Below are 24,691 nucleotides of genomic sequence, written 5' to 3'. Positions count from 1 at the left end.
TTTTTGTTTATTTTAGAGTGTCAGTTTGGTGTGATTTTGGTCTTCGTTACATTCATAATTACCAGTGCGATATTTCAGCTGTTTCACTTTTCCACGCCTCAGTCCAACCAGGCTCAGTATCCAACATTTATGATAAAACGAAAAGCCAGCGAAAAAAATCTTATTCATTCGTAATAAAAGTTAAAGCGTTTGTATGTGAGAGAACTGTCTCACAGGAAATTTGACTGGAGATTAGAAAACATTGAGTTTGATGGCATATGAGCTTCCAAAATCTTTGTGTTCAAATTGCCTCAGACTTGAAACACCTGTACGTAGACTGGATTAGTGGCCGAGAACACTGTGGTATCGAGCGTTACAAAGTTAGACGCCGATGAAACAAGATCCATTAATTCATCCTGTTGGGACTCTAGCAAATGTAAAGTGGTTGAGGATTTTTCTCGATGACTGTAAGTTTTGGGAAATAGGCGGCCTATCTACCAGTCTTTAGATATCAGATTTTGATTACTAAGGTATTTAAGAAAGGAAGGATTTATTGCTCGTAGAACTGATAGCATTTACGAGTAGGGAGGAGGAAACGCAAAGCACAAAATCTTGAAAGAAGATATTTTAAAGACAAGATATTTTGCGGATTTATCAAAGCGCCGTTTGCAAGAGGTAAGATCAATTAAGTTAAAACAAAGCTCTTTAACGACAACATTGTTAGGCTAAGTATTTTACAGTGAACTATTTTTACAAGCAACAAGATTCTTCTTGGACACAAATACACTTTAAATCAAAAAACTCTTGAGAGATTGTGGTTAATTGGCCCTCCGCCATGATCGAAATTTCTTTTTGGAAGAAGGAAAATATGACGATCAACCCACAAGAAGGGAAAATGAGCTATGCAAAACTTGCACGAATTGTGGGACTTCACTAGCTTAGTGAATGTAATGATAAAAGGGTAAATTATACACCGTGAAAAGATGAAAAAACTTACTGACGTTTCAGACGCTAGTCCTTCGTCGGAGTAAAAGCTAACTAACTTAATAATTGATTTATTAACAGAAATAAGTTGTACTCATTTATTCATTAAGAAATCACTCCTCAGGCACTGTATAGTAGGTATCAGCGCCATTTAACTGACAAGCAGTACGTCAAGTCTAATAACATACAATGTACATCTATTGTAAAGCTAGATGAGTCAGCTTTCATTTCTTTTTTTCCAGTAAGATAGCTGATGTGCACGCAAGCAGTTATTCTATTCAACCAAAAAATACTGAGGGACATTGACCAGGTAAGCGGATCAAATAGTCTCATATTGATTCAACTCTACCAAGAAGGGTTTTTCATTTCTGTTTCACGCTATTCTTTTTGAAGAAGAGTATGAGTATTTTTTTACTAGTGTCAAAGAAAATCGAGAAACGATTTTTTTATTACTTTCACTATTTGTTTTTTTTTTTGTGCGTGCCAGAATATGAAGGGTTTTTATTAGTGAAGTGACCTAGATGTCAAACACTGTCTCAAATCGTTTTTCTATATTCCATCCTTATTCAAAACAGAGCCAATTAAAGAAACAACTTTTGACTAAAGAGTCAGCATCTTAACTTAATATTTGGTTTACCAAGGTAAAAGCAAAAAAAAAAAAAAAGAAAAGATAAAGATGCGCTAGTTTGATTCAAGACTGTCAGCAAGATGACCAACACAAGCCATAGAAACGAAACAGAAGATTGTATTACAAGGAGTTCCTCACTGGTGTCCTGCTCTCCGGCGTGTTTCTTCCCATCTGTCCCAGGATACAGCCTGGTGACCGTTACTGGCATTCTAGCAGTAGCTGGTACACTGGCAAATACACTCGTGTGTGTGACTATCTTGAGAAACCCAAGCTTAAGGAAGAGGAAAAACTACCTGATATTAAACCTTGCTTTTGGAGATTTGGTGCTGACGGCATTTGGCATGCCGATCTATGCAGTCTATACACTGGGGGAGATGGAAAGGTCTTGCGTCATTATCATATCGAGGCTCAAAGGCTTCAACCTCAATATTTCAATAGTCGTATCTTTGCTGACACTTTGTGCTATAAGCATTGAGCGGCTTGTTGTTATAGTATGGCCACTTAAATACAGGAATATCATAACTAAGCAACGACTCTGCGTTACCATAGCACTATCTTGGATCATATCGAGTATTTATGGTATCATTATAGCTACAGACGTCCATACTCATTCAAATCTCGTATACAAGGTATTCACTTTAGTATCGTTTACCGGTATGGCACTCTGCTACATCATTATTGCCCTGTGCTATGTGATTATCCTTATCAAATCAATCAGAATGACGTACGATAGGCGGAACCTCGCACCCAGTCATCAAGATAACACAGACAGACGCGTGGCCTTGACTGTAGCACTCATTATCGGTCTTTTCACAATCACTTGGATTCCCTTTGTTTTTTTTCGCTTTTTCGCAAGAAATCATGACAAACTTTGGTTCAAAGTGTCTGAACTTCTTGCCCTTTCAAGCTCAGCTTTTAACTCAATAATATATTTCTATCGAGCCAAAGAGTACAGAGCTGCACTCAAGCATCTGGTTCGGAGATCACCTGAAGTCCATTCCGTTTCGCGAGAGAATTATCGAAGGACAGTAGAAAAATTAGAACTTACGAACAGACCAATTTAGCCCAGGCAAGAGGAACATAACTAGAAGCATATGTGGTAATGTTTGCAGTACATTTAACTCACCTCTGGTAAAACAAAGGAAAGGCATGGATCTTTGAAGGCGGCTTCTTCTGAGAATTCACCGACACCAATCAACTTGAGCAGATCACGCCTTTTCAACAAAACCATTAAATAGCCGTTAAAATCAATAACATAAGAAAAACTGTATTACCAATTATCATATTACCAATACCGAATTACAAATTATTTCTATACGTGATGACTTGGTGCATCATGTTTTAACATTTTAACATTGGTTTGGAATGATTTGCAAAAAATGCTTACCTTAGTTTATTGACTTGATGTAGTGTATTGGGATCTAATGATAGTACCTACATTATAAAAAAAATAACAGTTACCGAGAAAAAAAAACAAACGAAAAAAAAAAGAAAAAAAAAAAAAAAAAAAACCAGAAACAAAAACATATAAACAAATAATAAACAAACAAACAACAACAACAACAACAAACAACAAAACAACAACGAAAAACACATACAAAAAAAACCCCACTAATTATCAAACAAAAATGTAAGGACGTATAGACTATGATATTGTGCACGGGAAATATCTGGTCAGGCGACACAAGCAATACCATCAGGAAACATGATCAATGTCAATGCATAATTGTTATAAGCTGTGTCGATAGCATAGTGACATTTCTCTCTTTGTATTTTGGGACGTCATGTTAACTGAATTGAAAAAAAAAATGACTTGCTTATGCATACACACACACACATATATATATGAGTTTCTGATCCTTTCGTACACACATACAAGCACATCGAAAGTATATCAGAAATTATGGGATATCATCGATATTTTTTTCGGGTTGCCTATCACTAGGGCTTTCTAAAAAATATCAGAGATGGTATCCCATAATTTCTAATAAAATTTTGATATACTTTTATGCATATACAAAAGTATCATAATTTCTGCATATCGCTGCATATATTTCAATATATTGATATATCGGGTGCATTCTGGGTAATTTTCAACTCCCAACTCGCTTTAATAAAGCTTTAATACAATGGTTTTGGTAAAATATAATCGTAGTATGCATTGTGAGCATGTTATTCTCTTGAGAATAAGATTCTTTGTTTAAGTAGTATCCATATTTATGTGTCCAGTAAGATTGCAAATTAACTCTAATTAATTCTAATTAACTCTAATTAACTCTAGAAATATAAATGCAAATAAAAAAATGAATTTTTCATTGATGAAATAATTGCTCATACATACCTTACATATGTACTTGACAAACTCAAGTGCAGGGTTATTGAGAGGTAAATACGAGCCAGGTAAAACAGGAAACTCTGAACTAGGGTCCTTATTGGATGATCTGTCTCCAGATAAGGTATGCTGGATCTTCTGAGTTATCCTACAAAACAAACATACGAACTATATATTAGAAAGTATGTTGTGATAATACAGTAGAACCCCGCGTATGCTGAACCTAGATTTTTCCAAGTCAGCCTGAACAGGTTCTTATATAAATGGTGCTTAACTTGAAATCAGGCTATCTAGGTTCTTTTATCTAAAAATGTGTTCTTAATTTTTGGTAAGGAAAAAAGTACTTGTATTGGTGGGCGTGACATTTTATACATTAAATGATTCACAAATTTTCATGCTAGCTACATGGAATATAGAGTGCAAACATTAAAAGAGCGTAAATTAGATCTTATTTCATGGACACAGTGTAAACACTCTAACATACAGAGTACTGCATTTTGATATTTACAACAAAATAAAACAGATTGACTTTATGTTCTTAAATTTTAGGTTCTTATATGCGGGGTTTTACTGTACGCCGATTACTCAAAAGACTCTGTCTTAATTACAAAACCACAAAAAGACAATATGATCTTAAAAAAAACAACAGGCAAACAGAAACAACAAAAAAAAAGAACATTCCAATAAAACAACCGAATAAAGTCTGACGTCTTTAATAAATTTGGTATTCCAAGTCTCCCCCAAAACTTCAATTACGCTACACTCACTACTACAAGTAATAGTGCAGTTTTCGTATGACTGTGAAAAGCTCAGTGCCGTAAGCGTGACGTGCCGTGACCGTGATGCTTTCTAGAATTTCAATTGGCTGATTTTTTCACGAGCAATGTGATTGGACTGGCATTGCCGTGACCTTGGCGTGACCGTGTCCGCGCCGTGTTTATGCCGTGTTCCGGGTATTTGATTGGATGAGAGTTTCTCGTGCAATGTGATTGGTCTGGCGTATCGCTTGCCGTGTCATGGCCGTGTTCGAGCCGTGAATTTTTCACAGTCGTACGAAAATTACACTATACGAGGAAGCCTATACTCACGAGAAGAGTTGTTGCGTCAGTTCCCCCTGGATTCGTTCCTGTGCGAACGTTACAAGGCTAGGTGTGGCAGATGATTGCACAGTTTTCTGCGATTGACTGCTTCCTCCTCTTCGACGTATTGGTGTGGTACCTGGCTGAACAGTACGGCGTTCCTCCGATGAATGCTTATACATGGCATGGATATGACCAGCTATAACAATCTTAAAAAAAAGACAACGTTTTTTTGAGTGGTTTTTGTGATTTCCCTGCTAGATAAGTTATTGCAGGAATGGATCCTTCTCAAAATTACCTTGGATCCGAGGCTAAGATAGAAATACAAAAGAAACTATACTCCTTTTCGATGGAATTTGTGGCATTTCTTTTGCATTTCCATGGTAACCTTGCATCCAAGATTGTTTTTAAGAAGGGTCCATTTTCAGTTAAAACAGCAGTTCATTTTTAGACATCAAATTCCAATTCCAGGAGCATTAGGTCCTAATGTTTATAAAATAAACTACACTGAGAACGAGGGAAAGCGCCCTACTAATAGTACTGACAATGTGTTAAAAATCGGAGGAAAAAAACGCTTTTTTACACAACGTCAATAATTCTTTAAGTGAAGGAAAACGACGAACAGCATTACCTGAAAGAAATTCTGACACGACGCACCGGAAGGAAGGTATTTACCGATGTTCCAGTTCATTTCAATCTGGGGCTGAAATTAGAGAAAAAGACGCAATATTCATATGTATCGATAATAATGGGTATCCCCCAAAAAACTGTCTCTTTGTCCCCCAAGAGGGGAAAATTAAACTGTCAATGAGAAGGGGAATTGCAGGCGCGCTAGTGACGGTCTGCAACACTATACCGGACCCATATAACCGTAGAGTATTTGGAATATGCATAAGGTGATACACATTTTTTTAAATTCACGGGGCACTATAAATGGTCAATTTGTACTAGTTTCCTCTACTGATGCGTTGGTAAATAGCTTCTCGACCAAATTAACGTCACAGACTCACATGATCACGAGACTACTTCATATACTTACCTCTTCGTGAACATTGTTATTTTCAGGAGTTCCTTGTATCTCATCTTCGCTATCGCCACCTGTATCACCATTCTCCTCCGCACCTGTTGGTAGTTTACCACGCACCCCGCCATGATTAGCCTACAATGAATGTACACAAATAAGTACTCCACATCCTTTGTTACCTATCATGGTTAGCTTACCATATTTCCGTTTATTCAGCCCACAGAGAACTTATTCTTTTCTTTTGGACTGGGGGCTTATTAGAGTGGGGCTTATTAGAAGGGGGCTTATTAGAAGGGGGCTTATTAGAAGGGGGCTTATTAGAAGGGGGCTTATTAGAAGGGGGCTTATTAGAAGGAGGCTTATCAGAAGGGGGTTTATCAGAAGGGGAGCTTATTAGATGCTGGGGACTTGTACGGTAGTAAGTAAGTACCACAGTTAGCCCAAACGTTTAATCAATGTTAAATACCTGATCGAGCCACATGAGAAACTCCCAGCATGACGTAGGGACGATGTCGATACTATGGAACAGGTCTTTTGATTGGATGCTCTTTAGGATGAACTCAACGTAGGCAAGAGCATCAGAAACACTGAAAATGACGATCACAACAGACTTTACATACAATAGTCCATTTCTCAGTTCCCAGCGCCATCTTGAAAGATAGCCGTGCCTTTGCATCGAAGGGAGACGAACAGTGATCTCGCAATGATAGAGATATCTGAATAATTGTCCAAGGTGTTGAAAAAGGTCTCTATCATTGCAAGCTCACCGTTCGTCTCGCTTCGATGCAAAGGCATGGCTACCTTTCAAGATGGCGCTGGGAACTGTGAAAGGGACTATTGACTTCTTCGAAGATATGGCGGTCATCTTGCCAGGAGTCAAAACAAAACAAAGATGACGGAAAATATAAGGTGATTGATGTGCCGTCTTATGGATGCCCCATAATGCCTTGCCTTCCAAGATGGCGTATCCGCGTCGAAGTAGTTCATTGCTATTGTCATGTTATACTTCGCATGGTACCATAGCTAGCCCAGTACAATGCGTAAACTAGAAACCCACGAACAACATATAGGCCTGTTTACAAGAACGATTTTTGCGGCGATTAGAGGTGCGATTTTTGCGGCGATTTTGGTTTAATCAAGAATGGCATTTTCATTAAAAATAGCTGTAACGATTGTACCTCGAATGTCCGCAAAACTGAATCGCCCGTGTAAACGATCGTTACGAAACAATCAAAATGTTAAAGAAAATTCTAAAAAAAAAAAAACAATTCTAAAAAGAATGTACAAATTATCTTACCTTCTCTTTTTGGTACAAATAATGATCTTGCTGAAGCTAGCGTAAACCATGGTAGAACCAAGACGTTTGAACTCACCAACCAGCTAAAATAAAGGGCCAGTCAAAAGGCAGTTTGTTTTTCAGTCAGCAATGTTATATTAATTGAATATCAAAATCGTTTTCTAAAATGCCAATAAATAAGGTCATAATCTAGGACAGGAACAGAAAATAAAAAGTATTTCCACCAATCGGTTTACCTGTAAGAACATTTTTTTCATCATTCTTTGGACCATTCGACATAGAGCTGGGTCGTACAGGAGAGAGGAAGGTGAAGAAAGCCATCTGGAAGCACAGCAAAAAGCTTAGCATGAAAGGGTTACTTTGTAAAACCGCGTACTAAACACTTGAGTTCTACAACTAGAGCTTCGGGTTTCGCTTTTTCCTAGAAAGCTGCGTGAAACCGCATAATATAAAACCCTTAAGTTCTAGAGGATACGGCTAGCGCTTCGGGTTTCGCTTTATCCTAGAAAGCTGCGTGAAACCACATAATATAAAACCCTTAAGTTCTAGAGCATACGACGAGCGCTTCGGGTTTCGCTTTTTCCTAGAACGCTGCGCACCCAGGAGCAACCTGGAAAAGAAGACTTCCCTGCCTCTGGGTAGGTTATCAAGCAATAGCCTCATGGTCCCTTAACATTGGTTACGTAGACAAGACTAGGACATAGATATCACTGCTATCAACTAAGTCTAAAGTCTGGTGGTTCTCACCAACGCTAAGGGTAAATACAAACAATTTCCGTCACTGGGCTTTAACTATGGACGCAAGAGTAAGATCAAGGATAACGATCCTTAGCCTATACTTATGTGTATATATACATTACGCGACTCTGAATAAGACCCAGTAGTTGAGTCAACTGACCTGTAGAAGTGCATCAGTTGTGCATCTGCGTACTGGTTCTGGTAAGCAGATACTTCATGCAGCCAGCTATGAATCATCCCTTTCAGAATCCTAGAAAGACAGGGTAAATCAACCTTAAAAGTGCTTGGCTATGTCTAATCATATTATAACATGTCGTGCTATGGTTATGAGATGGCGTAGCGGTAATACACTGGCTTTTCGCCCTTTTGATTTCGCGCTTGATCCTGTTTTCATCCGCAAAATTTAACACGTCACTATTCAAACCGTTACATAACAGAGATCAGGCCAAAAGCTTTCTCGGGGTTCCATAAAACTGTTATATTTTACAGTTTTGCAAAAGGAATATTTTGCTTTTAGCGAGGGTAGGCAATGGGAATTTGACTGCTCGACGGCTCCAATTATATGCAAATATGAATAATGCAAATTAAATCTTTGAAGGCCACTGAAAACTTACCTAAAAGCACTAGAACACAGAGCAGCTTCATCGTATGTGGTTAGTCCTGCAGCTGCCTGACCTCCTTGTACCAGCTCCTCTAACGACGCCTACACAAGTGCATTAGATGATACGGGATTGAAAACATGATTTGATCTCTGGTAGGGGTTATTATGAATGACGAAAAAAGAAAACGAAATCTAGATGCATACCTGTGGGATGTTATCGAAGCTTATTCCTGTACCTGAAGCACCTTCAAAATCATTGATATGTGCGGACTACGATAAATAGAAACACATAACCTCTGGTTAAAAACGAACAATTTATTTAACGTTTAAGAGAAATCAGTATAAGTATTTACCTGTAAAATAGTATTGACAGCCAGACCATCAATAGACAGTTCTACACAGACAGTTGGGTAACATCCGGGACTGTTAAATTCCATGGATTCTGCTTCGTCGGTTAGGAGACTGAGTCTACAAGATAGGCATTGAGAATAACTTAAATATCGAACAGTGGACAGCTTTTTTTGACAACCTAGCGGAACAGGTTGTCTCTATCTTCCCTCCTCTTCCAGTTACGTCTCCAAGTCTTCTTGTTCTTCGATAACGTTTTGTACGCCCTTGTATTTGGTTGGTTCTCTTTCTGAACTCGAGGGTTTTTTCGGCCCTCCAGTTTTTCCATACTCCCCTTAAAACAATTACCATAACTAATTCAAACTGATTAGAGCTTAACTCTGGGGTCGTGAGTATTTAGCGGCTGTTTAGCGGGTGCCAGAGGCGCCTTCAGTTCGACCCAGTTCAGCTGTGTCAGCTGTACATGCGATGGTTATTAGCGATGACAAGTTTTCCTGACTAGCGTGTACAGAGTGTTTACTGACGTACCTATTATCATCCTCTTCTTTTCCTCCCAAGTCTGGTCTGTCTGTTGGAGACATCCACAACAAGTGTCCATGTTTCTGTAAGTGACGTGCATAAAACAGATCGGCGGCAAACAGAGTGGCATCCATGGGGATGTTGCCAACAGGGACGTGGAAGTAACGTGCGTTCTCTAACTGAGCCTGAAAATATTTTGAAACAACTTATTAAATAATGGCGCCACTGATCTGTGCTAGGAGACGCTTTTCACTCGGGCTTTCAAAGAAATGCCCGAGGTATAAATTGGGCTTTCTTTGCGTTCTGTCACAAATCGCAGTTGCGTTCAAGTTCTATACGCATGCGTAGTATGCGCCACATAAGCACATGGTTTATTTGTAAGCGTGACACCATGCTGTCTTTGTAATGATCCTATGCTTAGGCCGAACGATATGCTAGGGAAATGAGGCTATACAAAAGGTAGTCCTCATTCCCTTCAAGTTCACACGCGGTTGACAAAGGCGCTCCAGTGAGCCAACCTGATGGCTAATATTATTCCAGAATAAGAGCAGTGACTAGTGATGACATTTGACTTACAAATATATTTTGTTTATCATGCCTTATATGGTGTTGTTTGTAGGGAGCTTGTTTGTAAAAGGTGAACACAAGGAAATGTACCAACCTGGAAGAATAGGTCCACTTCTAAATAATGCTTGATCATTCGTCTTGATGCATGTCGCTGCCAGTCAAGAACATTGTAACGTGTATCACTATAGAAACCGATAAATAAATGACGTCAGACGGACTTATATCAAGGCAATCATAAACTTGACCAACAGATTACAGTACCTGTCACTATAAGGCAGAGGAACCAATGGGAAGTCATTCAAGATTGGAATGGAAGACGTAAGGTGATTTAAATCTGTTGAATAAAACAAACAAAACGCCAAATTTGTTTAGCAAAATAAAGTAGCCTATCAGATAAGCAACATTTAGACTAGGGTACTGAATAAGCTGTCATAGGCCGTGAACAGAACTGATATGCAGTCACACGATACCAAAGTTGAGAGAGGATCCGAATGTTATTAGAGAGATGAATACTGTTGTAACACCGTCTCTCCCAGCCTCGAAGATCATTTATGATAATGATAGCTTTCAAAATGAAATCCAAGGCTGTACATGTTATGATCGCAAGCATTGATTATAGTCATATATATTTTTACCCATCGCGGACTGGACCAGAATCATAGTTGGACCGCTTTTCTCTTCTTTGTATCCAACCAACAACCGCTGTACTGCTCTGTAAGCCTACAAAACAAAGTCAATTGATAGATTTGTCTGGGTCCTTTGGTTTTCATGAAGACGATTTTTGTAATCGTTTATATTTATATGGGTCTTTCTTGGTGTTTCGCATTCTGGGTTAGGGTTTTGCAGGATATTGTTAGCTCCAAACTCATTGTTCTCGGCTATTGCTTCCTTGTCTTCAAGCTTCAGGTGCCTTGCAACATCAAGAAAGAGCCACATTCATTGATGAACATTTGACTGAAATGTTTAAAAATTTTGTAGCATTCCAGGAGGGGGATTACTTTTACTTTTCTCTTCGTCAAGCAGACAAGCATGCCAGAAGGAAGATATCTTTATACTACAACAAACTATCTATTACCTGTCTGGGGTTGGTGTCGACTCGTATCTCAAAGGTGTGGTTCTCTGGAGGTAATGAAAGAGGTTCCCCTTCTTCAGTGTTCTTCTCTCTGTTCAAAAAACGAAAGAGAATAGTATTTACTATAGGGTAGCATCTGGTTATAGGTGACCCTCTATTTACAATTTAATTTTAACGATAACCAGCAACGAGGGTTAATATATGGGTAATTGACTTACTTTGCGGATCTTTCAGTATTATACATCGATGATAGATTCGGCATTTGATTGTTACGAACTGAGTCCAGTACAAAAACCGATGCCTGAAAAATGGCAGTAACAAAAGTTAAAAAAAAAAAAACCAGAACTTACTCAATACTAAAGAATCTAATAATAGAAAACAACTACGATGATAGCAGAAAAGGAATCAGGATGAATGGTAAGGGAAGGAAGACGAGGAAACAATGCTGTACCTTCTTGGATCCTGGGATGAAGACCCCAATCATGGCTCGATTGTCACTACAAGTAAATAACAATCACATTGAAAAACACGTAATAGAAAAGATGACTTGAAGTTTCGGCCATGCTGATGATAGCCTTCTTCGGAATGATATTGAATTTGAAAAGCAGCTGTGAAATGCAGTGATTATAATGAAGTGTGGGCGGTGATGGTGTGGAGCTGAGAGGTTCTACTGTTCTCTGGCAGCGGTACCGGGAATTAAGTTAAAGACCGATAATATATTTTTGACTTTAGCGAGAGGTATTCATTCTGAAGAAGACTGCCACAGCTGCAGTCGAAACGTCATGTTTTAAAGTAAAATCCTTAAAGTCTCTTTTATATCATAATAAACAAATGCATTGCAGATATTAGAATATACAATCTATTGCCTTCAAAAAATTGTTTTAAGTCGAGGTATTTGGGTCAATACAATAAAATGTATAGAAATTGACCCAAAAACGACGTTTGCTAGAAGGCAATAGAGCGTAACTCTAATATGAGCTGTTATAATAGAACAGAATCAGAGTGCAAACACTATATAGAGCACTAAAGCAGTTGTACTAATCCTTAAACTTGTAGAACTTAGCAACGGACACTGAGGGTGCGGGAGAGGTGTTGGAAAAACTTACGATTGGCTTTGGTAGAGGTAGATGGTCTTCAGACTATAGTTTTCAAGGTATGAGCACTCTGCTAGAGTCTTGAATTCAAGCTGATCAAGCTCGAAGACGTCTAAGTCCTGCGCAAAACAAACAAGAAGCAAACAAGAGAAGACAAGTTTAAGATAATTGGTGACTTTAGACGTAAAGACTTTATGATTTTAGCAAGTCCATTAATGTATATATTAGTGTCTTACCCGTCCATCGCTGATCCTGGCAAACGTTTTATTAGCAGCACTCACACATCCGAGCTTTACCAAAGCCCTTGTAATCAAAGGAACCTAAAAATCATGATCAGATAAATATCAAATATCTTCATTAATCATATCCTTTTTGTAATCACTACCAAATCCTGCAATCTGATTGGTTCAAAGGAGTGCGATTAATTCCCAAATCGCATCCTTAGCTCTTAATCGCATCCTAAAAATTTTTTTTGTAAACAACAAAATAAAACAAAAAAATCAACAAAAAACATTTTTTTAGATGCCTTTTTTTGTTCGCATTTAGATCTTCTTCTACATTAAATTGATTATTCTGCACTCTTTATTGTGTCTTTTTCTTGTGTATGATTACAAAAAGGATATGATTAAGTGGTAACTGAACTTCGTGTCATGCAATTTTGGACCAAAATCATACTTGTGATTAACAAATTGCACTCCCGCTACGCGGTCGTGCAATTTTGTAATCACTCGTATGATTTTGGTCCTTATAGTACACTCAACAAAATTACTCGACTCTGATTGGTCGAGAGGAGTACAATTATAGCGTTAATTGTACTCCGTAGGAGTACCGAATTAAGTCGCTATGGCAACACGGCCAAAACAATGTCAAAACAATTATTTTCTATCATTTTGTACTTAAAAAGCATAAATAAGATTTTAAAGGAGTAGGAACTAATCTTTTTTATGCATTTCAGTTGCACGATGGACTGGAAATCGGCCGCCAAATAGACAAAGATGAATGGCGTCGCTTCGCATTTTTTACTGAAATTTTGTTGAGTGAACTATAAACAAAAAATCGCACAATCTTCTCGTACAATTTGTAATTAATAGACACTCGTAATGTTTTGAAAGTTCTTTAATTGTACTCGCCTAAAGGCTCGTGCAATTACAAGAACTTTCAAAACATTACTCGTGTCTATTAATTTCCAAATTGTACTCGAGATCGTGCGATTTCCTATACTTATAGTACACTCAACAAAATTACTCGACTCTGATTGGTCGAGAGGAGTACAATTATAGCGTTAATTGTACTCCGTAGGAGTACCGAATTAAGTCACTATGGCAACACGGCCAAAACAATGTCAAAACAATTATTTTCTATCATTTTTTAGTTAAAAAACATAAATAAAATTATAAAGCCGTAAGAACTAATCTTTTTTAGGCATTTCAGTTGCGCGATGGACTGAAAATCGGCCGCCAAATATGAACGGCGTCGCTTCGCATTTTTTACTGAAATTTTGTTGAGTGAACTATAAACAAAAAATCGCACGATCTTCTCGTACAATTTGTAATTAATAGACACTCGTAATGTTTTGAAAGTTCTTTAATTGTACTTGCCTAAAGGCTCATGCAATTACAAGAACTTTCAAAACATTACTCGTGTCTATTAATTTCCAAATTGTACTCGAGATCGTGCGATTTCCTATACAAATTGCACTCCACTCAGTTCAATTACCATTATTTATTAGTGATAATTGTCTATGATGTGTTAAAAGACGAAATGTTTTCATGGATTCTAGGAGTAATGAAACCCAAAAATGACCAAATGGATAATAATAATAATAATAATAATAATGATGATGATGATGATGATAATAATAATAATGATAATGATAATAATAATAATGATGATGATGATAATAATAATGATGATGATGATGATAATAATAATGATGATGAAAATAATAATGATAATAATGATAATAATAATTTTTATTTATACAATGCTCTTACAATACATGTGTAAAATATCAGATTATCACATGCTCTACATGCTGAGAGCCTGACATCACCCCAACTCGCAAATCTACAAATGGCGGGAATATCAATCAATTCTACCAATAGTTACTTTGAAGACAAGATGAAATGCAAGAAACATTAACAGTACCTGTGACTCGTAGATTCCTTCGATGTCTGGGGAAGACAAATCTGTAAAAAGTTCGCTAATACCAAAACAAGAATGATATAACAATTAGATTTAAATAAATAAACTAAGCTCAAAAATAAAGTACTGCACATCAACCCGTTAATTCGGTATTTGCCTACTTTAAAAATCAACGAACCTTAGTTTTAAAATATAAATATTAAAAAAGGATTGTCCCTTAATCTTAATCTTAGCCGTGAGAGTACCAAATACGAGAAGTTATAAAACCCTTTCATGAATGGTCGTAAAAGAAATCTTCACCCAGGCAAACGATAATTTGTAACAGTATAATATTTAAACTATCAGGCGTAGCAGGCGTGATGTAGTTACCTTGAATGCTCTCTATAAATGTCTTCTGATACCAAGTACCGGTACAGATTGATAGCAGGGTGTGACCTGGGTAACGTCTTGGACACACGCCGCCAGACTGGAAAAAAAAGTAAAAAAGAAAAAAAAAATTGAAAGAAAGAAAAATAAGGTAAATATTTATGTAGACTGGAAAATAAATAAAGACAGAAATAAATACTGATCATAAGGGATGTATCTGAAGATATCTATGCCAATATATAGTGAATACATTATAAAAAGTGATATCAGCAAAATGTATAAATAATTGACTATTACATACTGACACTTTTATTATACCATAGGAATGCGACACAAGTTTCTGCTACAAGCCTCAAGCGTAAACATACAAGCCTTGTAAAAGTTTTCTCGCAAGAAAGTTACACGAGTACTTTCGCCGCAAACAGACCGCCCGAAACTTGTCTCACAATGCTACTGTAAGTAACTGTCGAAAGTTACGAAGATAGCAGGGTAAACAGTTTTCGATGCTAGCCATTCCGAGGTTGAGCAGAAAACTTGCATTGTATTGTCCCTAAGCACGGCATTGCAAGTTTGGCTCAGTTATTTCCTCGACCTTGGAACAGCCTTTGATTGGTATATTTGTACCAAATCATGAACATCAGATCAAAGTTTCAAATCAAACTTGACTTACTAGTTCCCTCTTCTTCTTCCTTTGCGCATCTGCTGTTGACATAAAATATTCTAGGCACGTTGACTTTAACAGTGTGAAGGTCTGAACCAATCAGAGCCCAGACCTTGAAAACACCAGGAGATGAAGTTTCTGCAATCTAACGCAATCATAAACGATATCAGGAGGAACAAAGACAGTTGTCTTGATGTGAGATCTAAAGAGCACAAACCAAGTCAAGCCTCTTTAAGAGGACCTTATAATCTTGAGTAAAGGCGGGAGAATCAATGGGGATGTGCGCGCAACATTTATCTGGCCCTCGGCAACAAACAAATTAAACTCTGGATGAAATGAAGCTGCCTAGGACCCGATACATAACAAAAATTAAAATTAGTAAAATAATCCGCATATAATAGTAAATACGAACTTACCTGTACAATCTGCCAAGGAGTATTCAAAAGTGACCTGGCCTGCTGTCTGATGAATGACGTCATTCCTGTCTTGGACCCTCCGCCACGTACACCTAATGACATTCCCATGTTGTTGGCTTCCTGACGTAATCGTTTACGTTCTGCTCTTTGTTTCGATTGATATTCCCATTTCTTCTTATGGAAGGACACCCAAGCATCTTTTTCTTCCTGAAAAAAAAATTGTTTTCAAAATTACGTTTCTAGTTGCAAATTCGCAACAACAAAAACAAAGCCAGGATACCGCGATTAGAGGGAAGGGGTGGAATATTGATAAAACCCTGAATTTTTCTTGTTCAGAGTTTTAACTGCAATTTCATTTATTCTGTCAAATCTTCCTTGTTCCAGACATAAGGGTACGCTTCCATATTCTTAACATGGTTTTAATAAGGTACGAACCTTGGATGGTCCCCACTCGGGTTGTTCACCAAGAACCTCCCTCCATGATTTGCTGAGATCCACATCATTAGTAGTCTTCTTGCTTGAAGTAGACTGATTCTGGCTGGTATCAACTTCCGCCTCCATTTGACAACGTTTTCGTTTGGTGGCCATTGGTCTCAATGAACCATTGGGTCTAGTGCCAGACCCCATGTCTTCGATGTCAGTAATTTGACCGGGACTAGGTGTGGGGCTAGATCCATCATCTATCTCTTCGTGTTGCTGCTCATTGGAAGAAAAAGTAAAAGAAATGCATATGTATCGTCCTAATATTTAAATGAAACTCCATATCTGTCTATCTCCATTTCTATTCCTAATAATAATAATAATAATAATAATAATTTAATCACTTATTGTGCGCGCATTCCATACAATGATCATGCGCGCATCACAATAATAATATAATATAACTATATAACTATTTACAAAAAAATGAAATATATATATATTGACATATACTGAAAAAACTATCAAAATGCTGAGTTAAAAACGTGGGTTTTAAGATGGCGCTTAAACAAACTAAGATCTTTAATGACGCGAAGGTCTGCATATTCCTATATTTACATCTATGTCTACGTCTACGTGCGTCTTTATCTCTTCTATTGGAAATACAAACCACTATATAATCATCACAATGACAGCGACTGTAATACTACATGCTGTTTACCTTCTGTTTGGGGAGCCTGGTAAACATTTCACTAATCTTCTGCTGCTTGAATACATCGTTCTTTTCCAGCAGTCTCTTGTGTAACCAAGGGGGGTGAGCACAGCGAGGAACTGGATTACTAACCTGAAAAACAGCAATCACAATAGACCTTTCTCAGCTTAGTTTAATAGTTTTATCCTTCAGTATATTATCTTTTCTAGCATTTTCAAGGAAATGATCAATATTAAAGTTAAATATTTCATTTATTTATAACTTTTTTTGCAAACAAATAATAATAGAAAAAAGTTGCAAAAAGGGTGCTGCCAGGGAAGAACTGAATCCTCATATTTGATAGTTGGAAAGCAAACATACTAGACTCTTAAACAGATATTTGTTGTGTTCTTTCAGGAAATGATCAATATTAAAGATAAATATTTTGATAGCTAGGAAGCTAGAAAGAAAAACAAATCTACATCAAGTGAACTGCGTCCTTAGCTTACCCCTTGCAAAGCAGCAGGTATAGTAATAATCTTCTGTATAGCGCTGTTTAGCCTCTCGATATAATACTGCCAATCAAGGATCTCCCTGATATCGAAGTCAACCATCGCGGCATCCTTCAACCATCGCCGCAGATAATACTTCTTCACGCCGTCTTCAGTTTGGAATATGGCTAACGGAATGGCTCTTTCTGTTACTGGAGATCCTTCGGGCTTTCTTGATATGACAAATCTACAGCTAATGCCTTTGTCTTTGACCATCTGGTCACCGAGGAATTCAGCAAGTCTCTTGGCGGTACTGATGGATGTAGACTTTTGTGATCCGTATTCTTCCAGTGTTTTAGACATACTTCGATTCTCTGAGATGAGTTCGAACAGCTCGCAGTCTGGCATGTTTGAGGCCTGAGGGGAATAACACAAAATGAATATATTGGGTTCTGAAATAAAAGGAAGGCAAGGGAAGAGAAGAGAAGAGAAGAGAAGGGAAGGGAAGGGAAGGGAAGGGAAGGGAAGAAATTAAGATATTAATACTAGGATTTTTTACACTTAAAACTTTTTTTTTTTTTTGCTTTTGGATGGAGCCGATTTCATTTTGATTTCTTGTAGCTGAGCAAAAGTGGGCAAACAACCGAGGGAAGAGAAATCATGGCACTGACAGCGGTCACCAGAGCGGTTACAGTATTGACGTATCGGCTAATCCAGTTACCGAGAGCGCGCTATTGCGTGTGGTTGCCTTTTACATGGCACCATCACAGTCGCGTAACGGCACAGCCATAGCATGAGTTTCTCACAGTGATATTTAGAGGATTTAATACAAAGATCGGACAGAGTTTTTCCTTATTTGGACTGACTAAAGTACGGTAAATGATTTCTCCCTATTGACTCCTTAACTTGTTTTTGTTTGAATTAACAATCCGTTATCCCAGGATACCGGACCGCGGTCTGGCAAAGATAAAAATACCTTCCGCTTGCGCAGCCAATCAGAAAGCAATATTTTTAGGGTACTGGACCGGAATAAAATAAAGCAAAATGTTTTGTACATTTAAAATAACAGAATCGTTACATTACCTTACTGTAGAGTACGTCAAGCCAGAAGTTTGCTACCTTCGCTACTGAATTATACACTTCCTCCAGATTGCTACCCTGAAGAAACTGTTCAAACACTGATGACTGGAAATTCTTGATCAGCTGTAGCTCTCCTCTGCGCTTCACCTCAAAACCTTTCAACTCTGCCAGAGAGCCGTCATCATTGAACACAGCATATCTGAAGATAATTATGTCATGAAATAAGAAACATACAGCGTCATTACTAGGATATATTTAATGCATGTGTTTTTACAACTGAACATTAAATTTAGTAGTAGGGCTTTGTCGTAGGTGCCGCTACAAGCAAAAAACACACCAAGTACTATAGAGATAACAGGCGAGAGTAAGACTGCCGCGAGGAGTTGACCCCTTCCCCAGTAGGATTACTTTATTAGCAATTATCATCATATTTTGTTCCATATATACGTTGATCCCACCCCTTCCCCAGTAGGATTACTTTATTAGCAATTATCATCATATTTTGTTCCATATATATGTTGATCCCACCCCTTCCCCAGTAGGATTACTTTATTAGCAATTATCATCATATTTTGTTCCATATATATGTTGTCTCACCCCTTCCCCAGTAGGATTACTTTATTAGCAATTATCATCATATTTTGTTCCATATATACGTTGATCCCACCCCTTCCCCAGTAGGATTACTTTATTAGCAATTATCATCATATTTTGTTCCATATATATGTTGATCCCACCCCTTCCCCAGTAGGATTACTTTATTAGCAATTATCATCATATTTTGTTCCATATATATGTTGTCTCACCTTTTCTTCAGTTTTTTCCCTTCTTCCTTTGAAGCGGGTAAAATCATGGCTCGGTATGGACCATCCACCTGTAAGGAGACAAACATGTTTTGCTCAGTCGTCATATATCCTGACACAGATAATAAAATGTTTAATTTCATTTTTTAAACAGACAGTTTTATTAGTGGTCATTTTGTCGCAACCCAGGTGGTCACAAGAAGCATCTCATCGGCAATGCAGGAATCAATTGGCATAACACTCTTGCTTACATTGTTGCTTGTAATGGGTCATTACTTCTCGTGTATACTTCCATCAACCTCTACTTACCTCAAAAAAGATTGAGTTTTCGCTCCTGACGTCATAAGTAAGATTAGCTGTATCTGTTAGTTCGTGATACTGGTCATTGGTAAAGTGGTTCTGGAAACATCAACGAAGGACAAGTTTAGACAGATTGTGAGGTAAGTGTCATCCAAGAAAACAACAAAACAAAATAAAAATAAAACGAAACAAAACAAAACGAAACGAAGCAAAGCGAAACAAAACGAAACGAAACAAAACGAAACGAATCAAAACAAAACAAACAAAACGAAACAAAACAAAACGAAACAAAACAAAACAAAAACAAAAACAAAAAAAAAACCAGAGCCGAGTTATATTAATGGCGTCATGCGTCTGACCTTAACCATGATATTTAGCATGGCACCAGGATAAGAAACGGTGACTTTGCTCTTCTTTGGATTAGTCGTCTTAACCTAAAAATAACAAAGATATGAGATGATCTTGATTTACATTGAGTTTGCTCATGCAAAAACTAAATTTAAAGGGTTAAATGTCAACTGCATGTCAACACGTACCTGGTAGTTCTCTGGGAAACTCGCTGGTAAAATACACCATATACCATCAGTATCCAACTCAAGAGGACGCCTAAAAGGAGTAAAGATACTAAGACAATTGTCCTTCAATTTTATCCTGGCGTGCTAGTAATACTCCAGTTTCTAGTTCTCTTTGCTCAGCCTTAGACTCGGTTGTGCGTTAAAATATCCAGCTATTAAACCAAAACCCGTGGCATTTTAATCAACTAGTTTTGTTCCGTAGTGCGTACATTCCTTACTATACAATGGACTTTAATAAAAGAAAAGAACACATTTGTACATAATCGAGGCTAAGACTGAGAAAAGGCGAACTCGAAATGGGAGTACCTGTATTGGAATAAAGGAAAACTATGGAAAAGAAAGTTCCCCTCAGTTTCCTTCCTCTAACGTTTGTTTCTCCTGCATTATACATAGAATCGAAATATGGTGACCAATTTGAATAACTATAGGCCGTTTTCTCAAGGTTGGGTGCGCATCCAAATTTAAGGAACTTGACGGGCCACGATACCAGAACACGAGTATTATCATGCATTGCTATGAATTAAATAAAATCGATTATTCTCCTCTTTGAATATAAAACTGTCTTCTCAATTTTGTGGCCCGTCAATTTGGATGCGCACGCAAACTTGAGAAACGATCTATTGTTCTGCATTGACTAGCGACTGACTAGCCTCGTGTTCACGTGTAAACCGTTAAAAGAGTTTACTAGTCAGTCGCTAGTCGGTGCAGAACAATAGTTGGTCGCCAAATTTCGATTCAGTGTATATATCTGTTAAAGAACGCCAATAGCAATCATAAAGATGTAAAGCTAGAGAGAACCGATGAAAACGATTTTAGGGCATTAAATAATTTTTAACCCTTGTACCCACAATTTCTTAATATTGTCGCCCCCCTCTGAGGGAACGGGGTAATTTGGCACCGTTTAAATAGACCCGGTTTCATTTGTAACCGTGTCATTTTCTACTCAGTTACGCCTAGCGTTTACGCGACGAACATGATAAACAGCTGAAGCAGACTCTGTTTGACATTCAATCTAGTAGAGTGATGTGAACGAGATTTTTGAGAATCTACTAGGACTAGATTCTCAACAGATGAGACGCACGATGTCGAAATCAGACTTAAGGCGACTGCTGGACATGGGTTTCCATACAGGATTACCCCGAGGATACTACTGATTCAAAAGGTGGAACTGATGATGATGATGACGACAACGATTAAATATGTAATCAAACCGTTAAGTTTTAAAAAAGACGATCCTGTTACGAAAACCTTGCTATTTTTATCGTTTAGAAGGACTCCGTTTTGAAAATGGTGGCCTGAAAATAAGAATAGGTCATTCTGTTTTCGTGTAAACGCTTCTGTATCATTTCCTACCATTTTTCATGCACATGGAACCGTGTCGTTATTTTGAAACAGAGCCATAGCTTTGCGACAATGCAATAAAACAGCGAAAGCAAGTGTATCTAATACCCACCCTATTTGTTCTACAATCTCCCTTGCTTGTGTGATAATGTTGGCACCAGTGTAACACACGATTCCTGCCATCTCCATGGAATACCATCGGGCCCTAGTGGAAAAAATAGCAACATATTTTAATACTTCTGGTTACAAATCTCTGTTGCTCAGGTCAGCTTCCATTTTGCATAGAATATTCATTTATTGCGGCGAATAATAATAATAATAATAATAATCAATAATAGTAATAATAATGATGATAATAATAATAATAATCAATAATAGTAATAATAATAATAATAATGATAATAATAATAGTAATAATCAATAATAGTAATAATAATAATAATAATAATGATAATAATAATAAGTATATGTAATAGGACTCCATGCTGTCCAATTAAGAAATAATTGGACGAGGAAAATTCCAAGGACTTCCAAAATTGGATGAGGCCGTAGGCCGAGTCCAATTTGGCAGTCAGAGGAATTTTTCGAGTCTGATTATTTCTTGATTGGGGAGAATGAAATCCCATTACCTATTAATTATATAGCTGCCTAATTAATCCCATATCAACAAGACCTGTCCAATTAAGAAAATAATTGGACGGTTACCTATATGGGATTAATGAGAAGCTGTATTATTATAATAATAATAGTAATAATAGTAATAATAATAATAGTAATAATAATAATAATCAATAATACAATAACTAACCCTTTTCTCATGACGTAACCATAAAATGAATTGAGGATACATTTATGAGCAAGTTGTAGTGAATCATATAGAACTTCTTTGGCTTTACAGCTAAAAAAAAAAAAGAAATATCAGAATACGAAGGGCTTGATGTTTTCAGTTTTTCTAAATTTTATAGTACTATAAACACAGGGTTCGTGCTAGGTTCCCAAGAAATTATTCAAGGAGTTTTCAAGGAGTATTCAAGGACCAAAATGACATTTTTCAAGGAGTAACTCTTAAGAGGGTTTTATTTCGGTATCCGTAAAAAATATGAAGAAAATGTCAATACTAATCGAGATGTGCAAATTTGTCACGTGATATCCACGACACATTGAGCTACTAAGTTCTGGAAAGCAAAAAATTATTAAAAAAAGACACTTCTCCCGAGACGTAATGAAAATCTCTATTTTTAACCAATGACAACGACTCACGGTTTACACATCTTGAAAGTTTTACTGACATTTTTTCATGGACAATTTTTTTCAAGGAGTATTCAAGGACATTTCTACTTTTTTTCTATTTTCAAGGAGTTTCAAGTGCCCTTGAAAATGCATTTTAAATTCCAGCACTTTTTAAGGAGTTCAAGGACCTGCACGAACCCTGAAACAATAAATGGAAAAATGATTTAGTTAGCGGACTGAGTTGGGCATGCGCAGAACAACACCTTTTGATTTCTTCAGGATCGCCATTCTGGGTTGCTGTACCAAGCTTTCGTTTCCATACCTGAAGAAAGCAAGAAGCTACAGATGATTCAATCATTAAACACACAAACTTCATTTCAGTTTAAAACTTCCCAAGACTGATCAATGCTTTGAGGGGAGTCACGAATATATAGTCTGAGAAATTATTCTGATTCTTATCCGTTTTGACATATTTAACTGCACTATCTATGGTTTCGAACATGAGAATCGATGTGTAATAATATGTTAATTGCCTCGCATTAGCTTTCATCAGCAGGAATCCGTTTTTAAAAGCTCAAGGAGAAACCTCCCGCACTTTTGAAATAACATGCGTCCCACCACTTGACTTGATTTACTACGAATCCCAAACTGGAACACAAAAATTATCGCTACTTTGAACTACTTTTCCACATTTTACCTCAAACTACCCCATTGTTTTTCCCGTTTTTGAATTCCTTCTATTCGAGCTTAAAGTTTTAAAAAATCTTAGATTCCCATACCTTGAGAAGACCTTTAAACTCATATCTTCGGTCTCTGAATGCTCTGACAGTGTCAACATAAAAAGAGTTTTCACGCTGACAGATAGTAGTCTGTCGTTCCTCTAGTTTTGTGACACGGGTTCGGCCGTAAGCTTTGTGGCAGTAATCTATAACGTTTAAAGAAGAATATGTTAATAAATCCTATATTTAGCGAGGGTAGCACTAAATAGCAAAAACCATGCTAATAAACCTGTTCGTGTGGCCCTAAAGAGTATTTAAATCATTGAAATCAATAGTTTTCATCATTTCCTCCACATTACTACCATTATCATTGAAGTGCGACCCACTAAGTTTGTCTAGTTCGCCGACTACCATTGCAGCCAACGTCAATTACTTGAAAAAAAACCCGAAACAATAAGTAGAGGGAGATTCAAAACTTAATAGTCTGTCCAAAATCTCTATCAATGAGCCGAGATATTGTTTTTTTTAATTATTATTGCAGTTTTTTGATTGACGTATGTTGACGTATTGTTCGTCTGTTCGGCGAACGAGACATCAAACGTCGCGGGTCGCACTTCAACTAAATCCCACGTACCTCCTAGTCTTTTCTTTTCTAACTGTGCTTGTTCAGCAGGAGTAAGTGAATGGAATGTACGGTAGGGATCTCCTGGTTTCAAGCCAGGGATTTTTTCAACTTCCAGTTGTTGTTTTATTGTTTGGTATTCACTTCGTGAAGCAGGCACTGAAAACAAGATGAAAATTTCATCGAGACTATTAACGAAGGCTAGATATTACAGGAGCTTTTACAGGAGCTTACATCCTGTAATCCCGATCCTGTAGTTCGCTTATTTTGCGACAGTTTAATTGTGAGACTTTTTTGAATAAATCATGTATAAGTTACTCCCAAATATTGCCACTCCCTGAACAAAACCACGTTTTGACATTAAAAAATCAAGAAAAAAGGAACAGTTTCTTGGTTTTGAGTATATTGAATACTGATAATGAATACTGGTATTACTCAGCGCTGATCTGGATTAGGAGGTGATAATGCTTTGCTATCAGTAACATTATCTTTTATCCCTACTATTTAATGGACATTAACGAAGAAATAGAAAACGCGCGCGCGTGCTGTGTGCTGTCATAAAGCACGCG

The 24,691-nt window shown here is 37.3% G+C and overlaps 2 protein-coding genes across 2 annotated transcripts in view; one reads left to right on the top strand and one right to left on the bottom strand.

Moving 5' to 3' along the window:
• Nucleotides 1–24,691, bottom strand: part of LOC116302507 (DNA polymerase epsilon catalytic subunit A) — a 41,761-nt gene that overhangs the window by 4,546 nt on the left and 12,524 nt on the right. Inside the window, exons 22-60 of the mRNA XM_089033968.1 lie at nt 24,135–24,281; nt 23,561–23,706; nt 23,045–23,103; nt 22,360–22,449; nt 21,664–21,756; nt 20,172–20,241; nt 19,995–20,069; nt 19,645–19,734; nt 19,339–19,406; nt 18,536–18,731; nt 17,471–17,869; nt 16,992–17,114; nt 16,286–16,546; nt 15,851–16,057; nt 15,444–15,579; nt 14,777–14,873; nt 14,411–14,465; nt 12,499–12,582; nt 12,275–12,381; nt 11,620–11,665; nt 11,387–11,469; nt 11,172–11,259; nt 10,732–10,816; nt 10,358–10,430; nt 10,191–10,278; nt 9,539–9,714; nt 9,016–9,130; nt 8,867–8,932; nt 8,676–8,764; nt 8,222–8,311; nt 7,560–7,644; nt 7,324–7,406; nt 6,493–6,613; nt 6,042–6,161; nt 5,634–5,705; nt 5,012–5,211; nt 3,933–4,071; nt 2,979–3,025; nt 2,718–2,805 (exon numbers count right to left, since the gene is read on the bottom strand). Coding sequence (XP_088890094.1) covers nt 2,718–2,805; nt 2,979–3,025; nt 3,933–4,071; nt 5,012–5,211; nt 5,634–5,705; nt 6,042–6,161; nt 6,493–6,613; nt 7,324–7,406; nt 7,560–7,644; nt 8,222–8,311; nt 8,676–8,764; nt 8,867–8,932; nt 9,016–9,130; nt 9,539–9,714; nt 10,191–10,278; nt 10,358–10,430; nt 10,732–10,816; nt 11,172–11,259; nt 11,387–11,469; nt 11,620–11,665; nt 12,275–12,381; nt 12,499–12,582; nt 14,411–14,465; nt 14,777–14,873; nt 15,444–15,579; nt 15,851–16,057; nt 16,286–16,546; nt 16,992–17,114; nt 17,471–17,869; nt 18,536–18,731; nt 19,339–19,406; nt 19,645–19,734; nt 19,995–20,069; nt 20,172–20,241; nt 21,664–21,756; nt 22,360–22,449; nt 23,045–23,103; nt 23,561–23,706; nt 24,135–24,281 — 4,457 coding nt within the window. The remainder of the gene's footprint in view (nt 1–2,717; nt 2,806–2,978; nt 3,026–3,932; nt 4,072–5,011; nt 5,212–5,633; nt 5,706–6,041; nt 6,162–6,492; nt 6,614–7,323; nt 7,407–7,559; nt 7,645–8,221; nt 8,312–8,675; nt 8,765–8,866; nt 8,933–9,015; nt 9,131–9,538; nt 9,715–10,190; nt 10,279–10,357; nt 10,431–10,731; nt 10,817–11,171; nt 11,260–11,386; nt 11,470–11,619; nt 11,666–12,274; nt 12,382–12,498; nt 12,583–14,410; nt 14,466–14,776; nt 14,874–15,443; nt 15,580–15,850; nt 16,058–16,285; nt 16,547–16,991; nt 17,115–17,470; nt 17,870–18,535; nt 18,732–19,338; nt 19,407–19,644; nt 19,735–19,994; nt 20,070–20,171; nt 20,242–21,663; nt 21,757–22,359; nt 22,450–23,044; nt 23,104–23,560; nt 23,707–24,134; nt 24,282–24,691) is intronic.
• On the top strand, nt 1,593–2,722 carry LOC116302514 (alpha-1A adrenergic receptor-like). The gene has a single exon (XM_031711830.2). The coding sequence runs from the start codon at nt 1,672–1,674 to the stop codon at nt 2,653–2,655; it is 984 nt and encodes a 327-aa protein (XP_031567690.2). The 5' UTR covers nt 1,593–1,671; the 3' UTR covers nt 2,656–2,722.

The sequence above is a fragment of the Actinia tenebrosa genome, unplaced genomic scaffold, assembly GCF_029948245.1.
Source record: "Actinia tenebrosa isolate PJP-AT-01 unplaced genomic scaffold, QUT_ActTen_1.0 PGA_scaffold2__45_contigs__length_23673736, whole genome shotgun sequence".
Taxonomy (NCBI): Eukaryota; Metazoa; Cnidaria; class Anthozoa; order Actiniaria; family Actiniidae; genus Actinia; species Actinia tenebrosa.
This window is presented reverse-complemented; position numbering and strand designations above follow the sequence as displayed.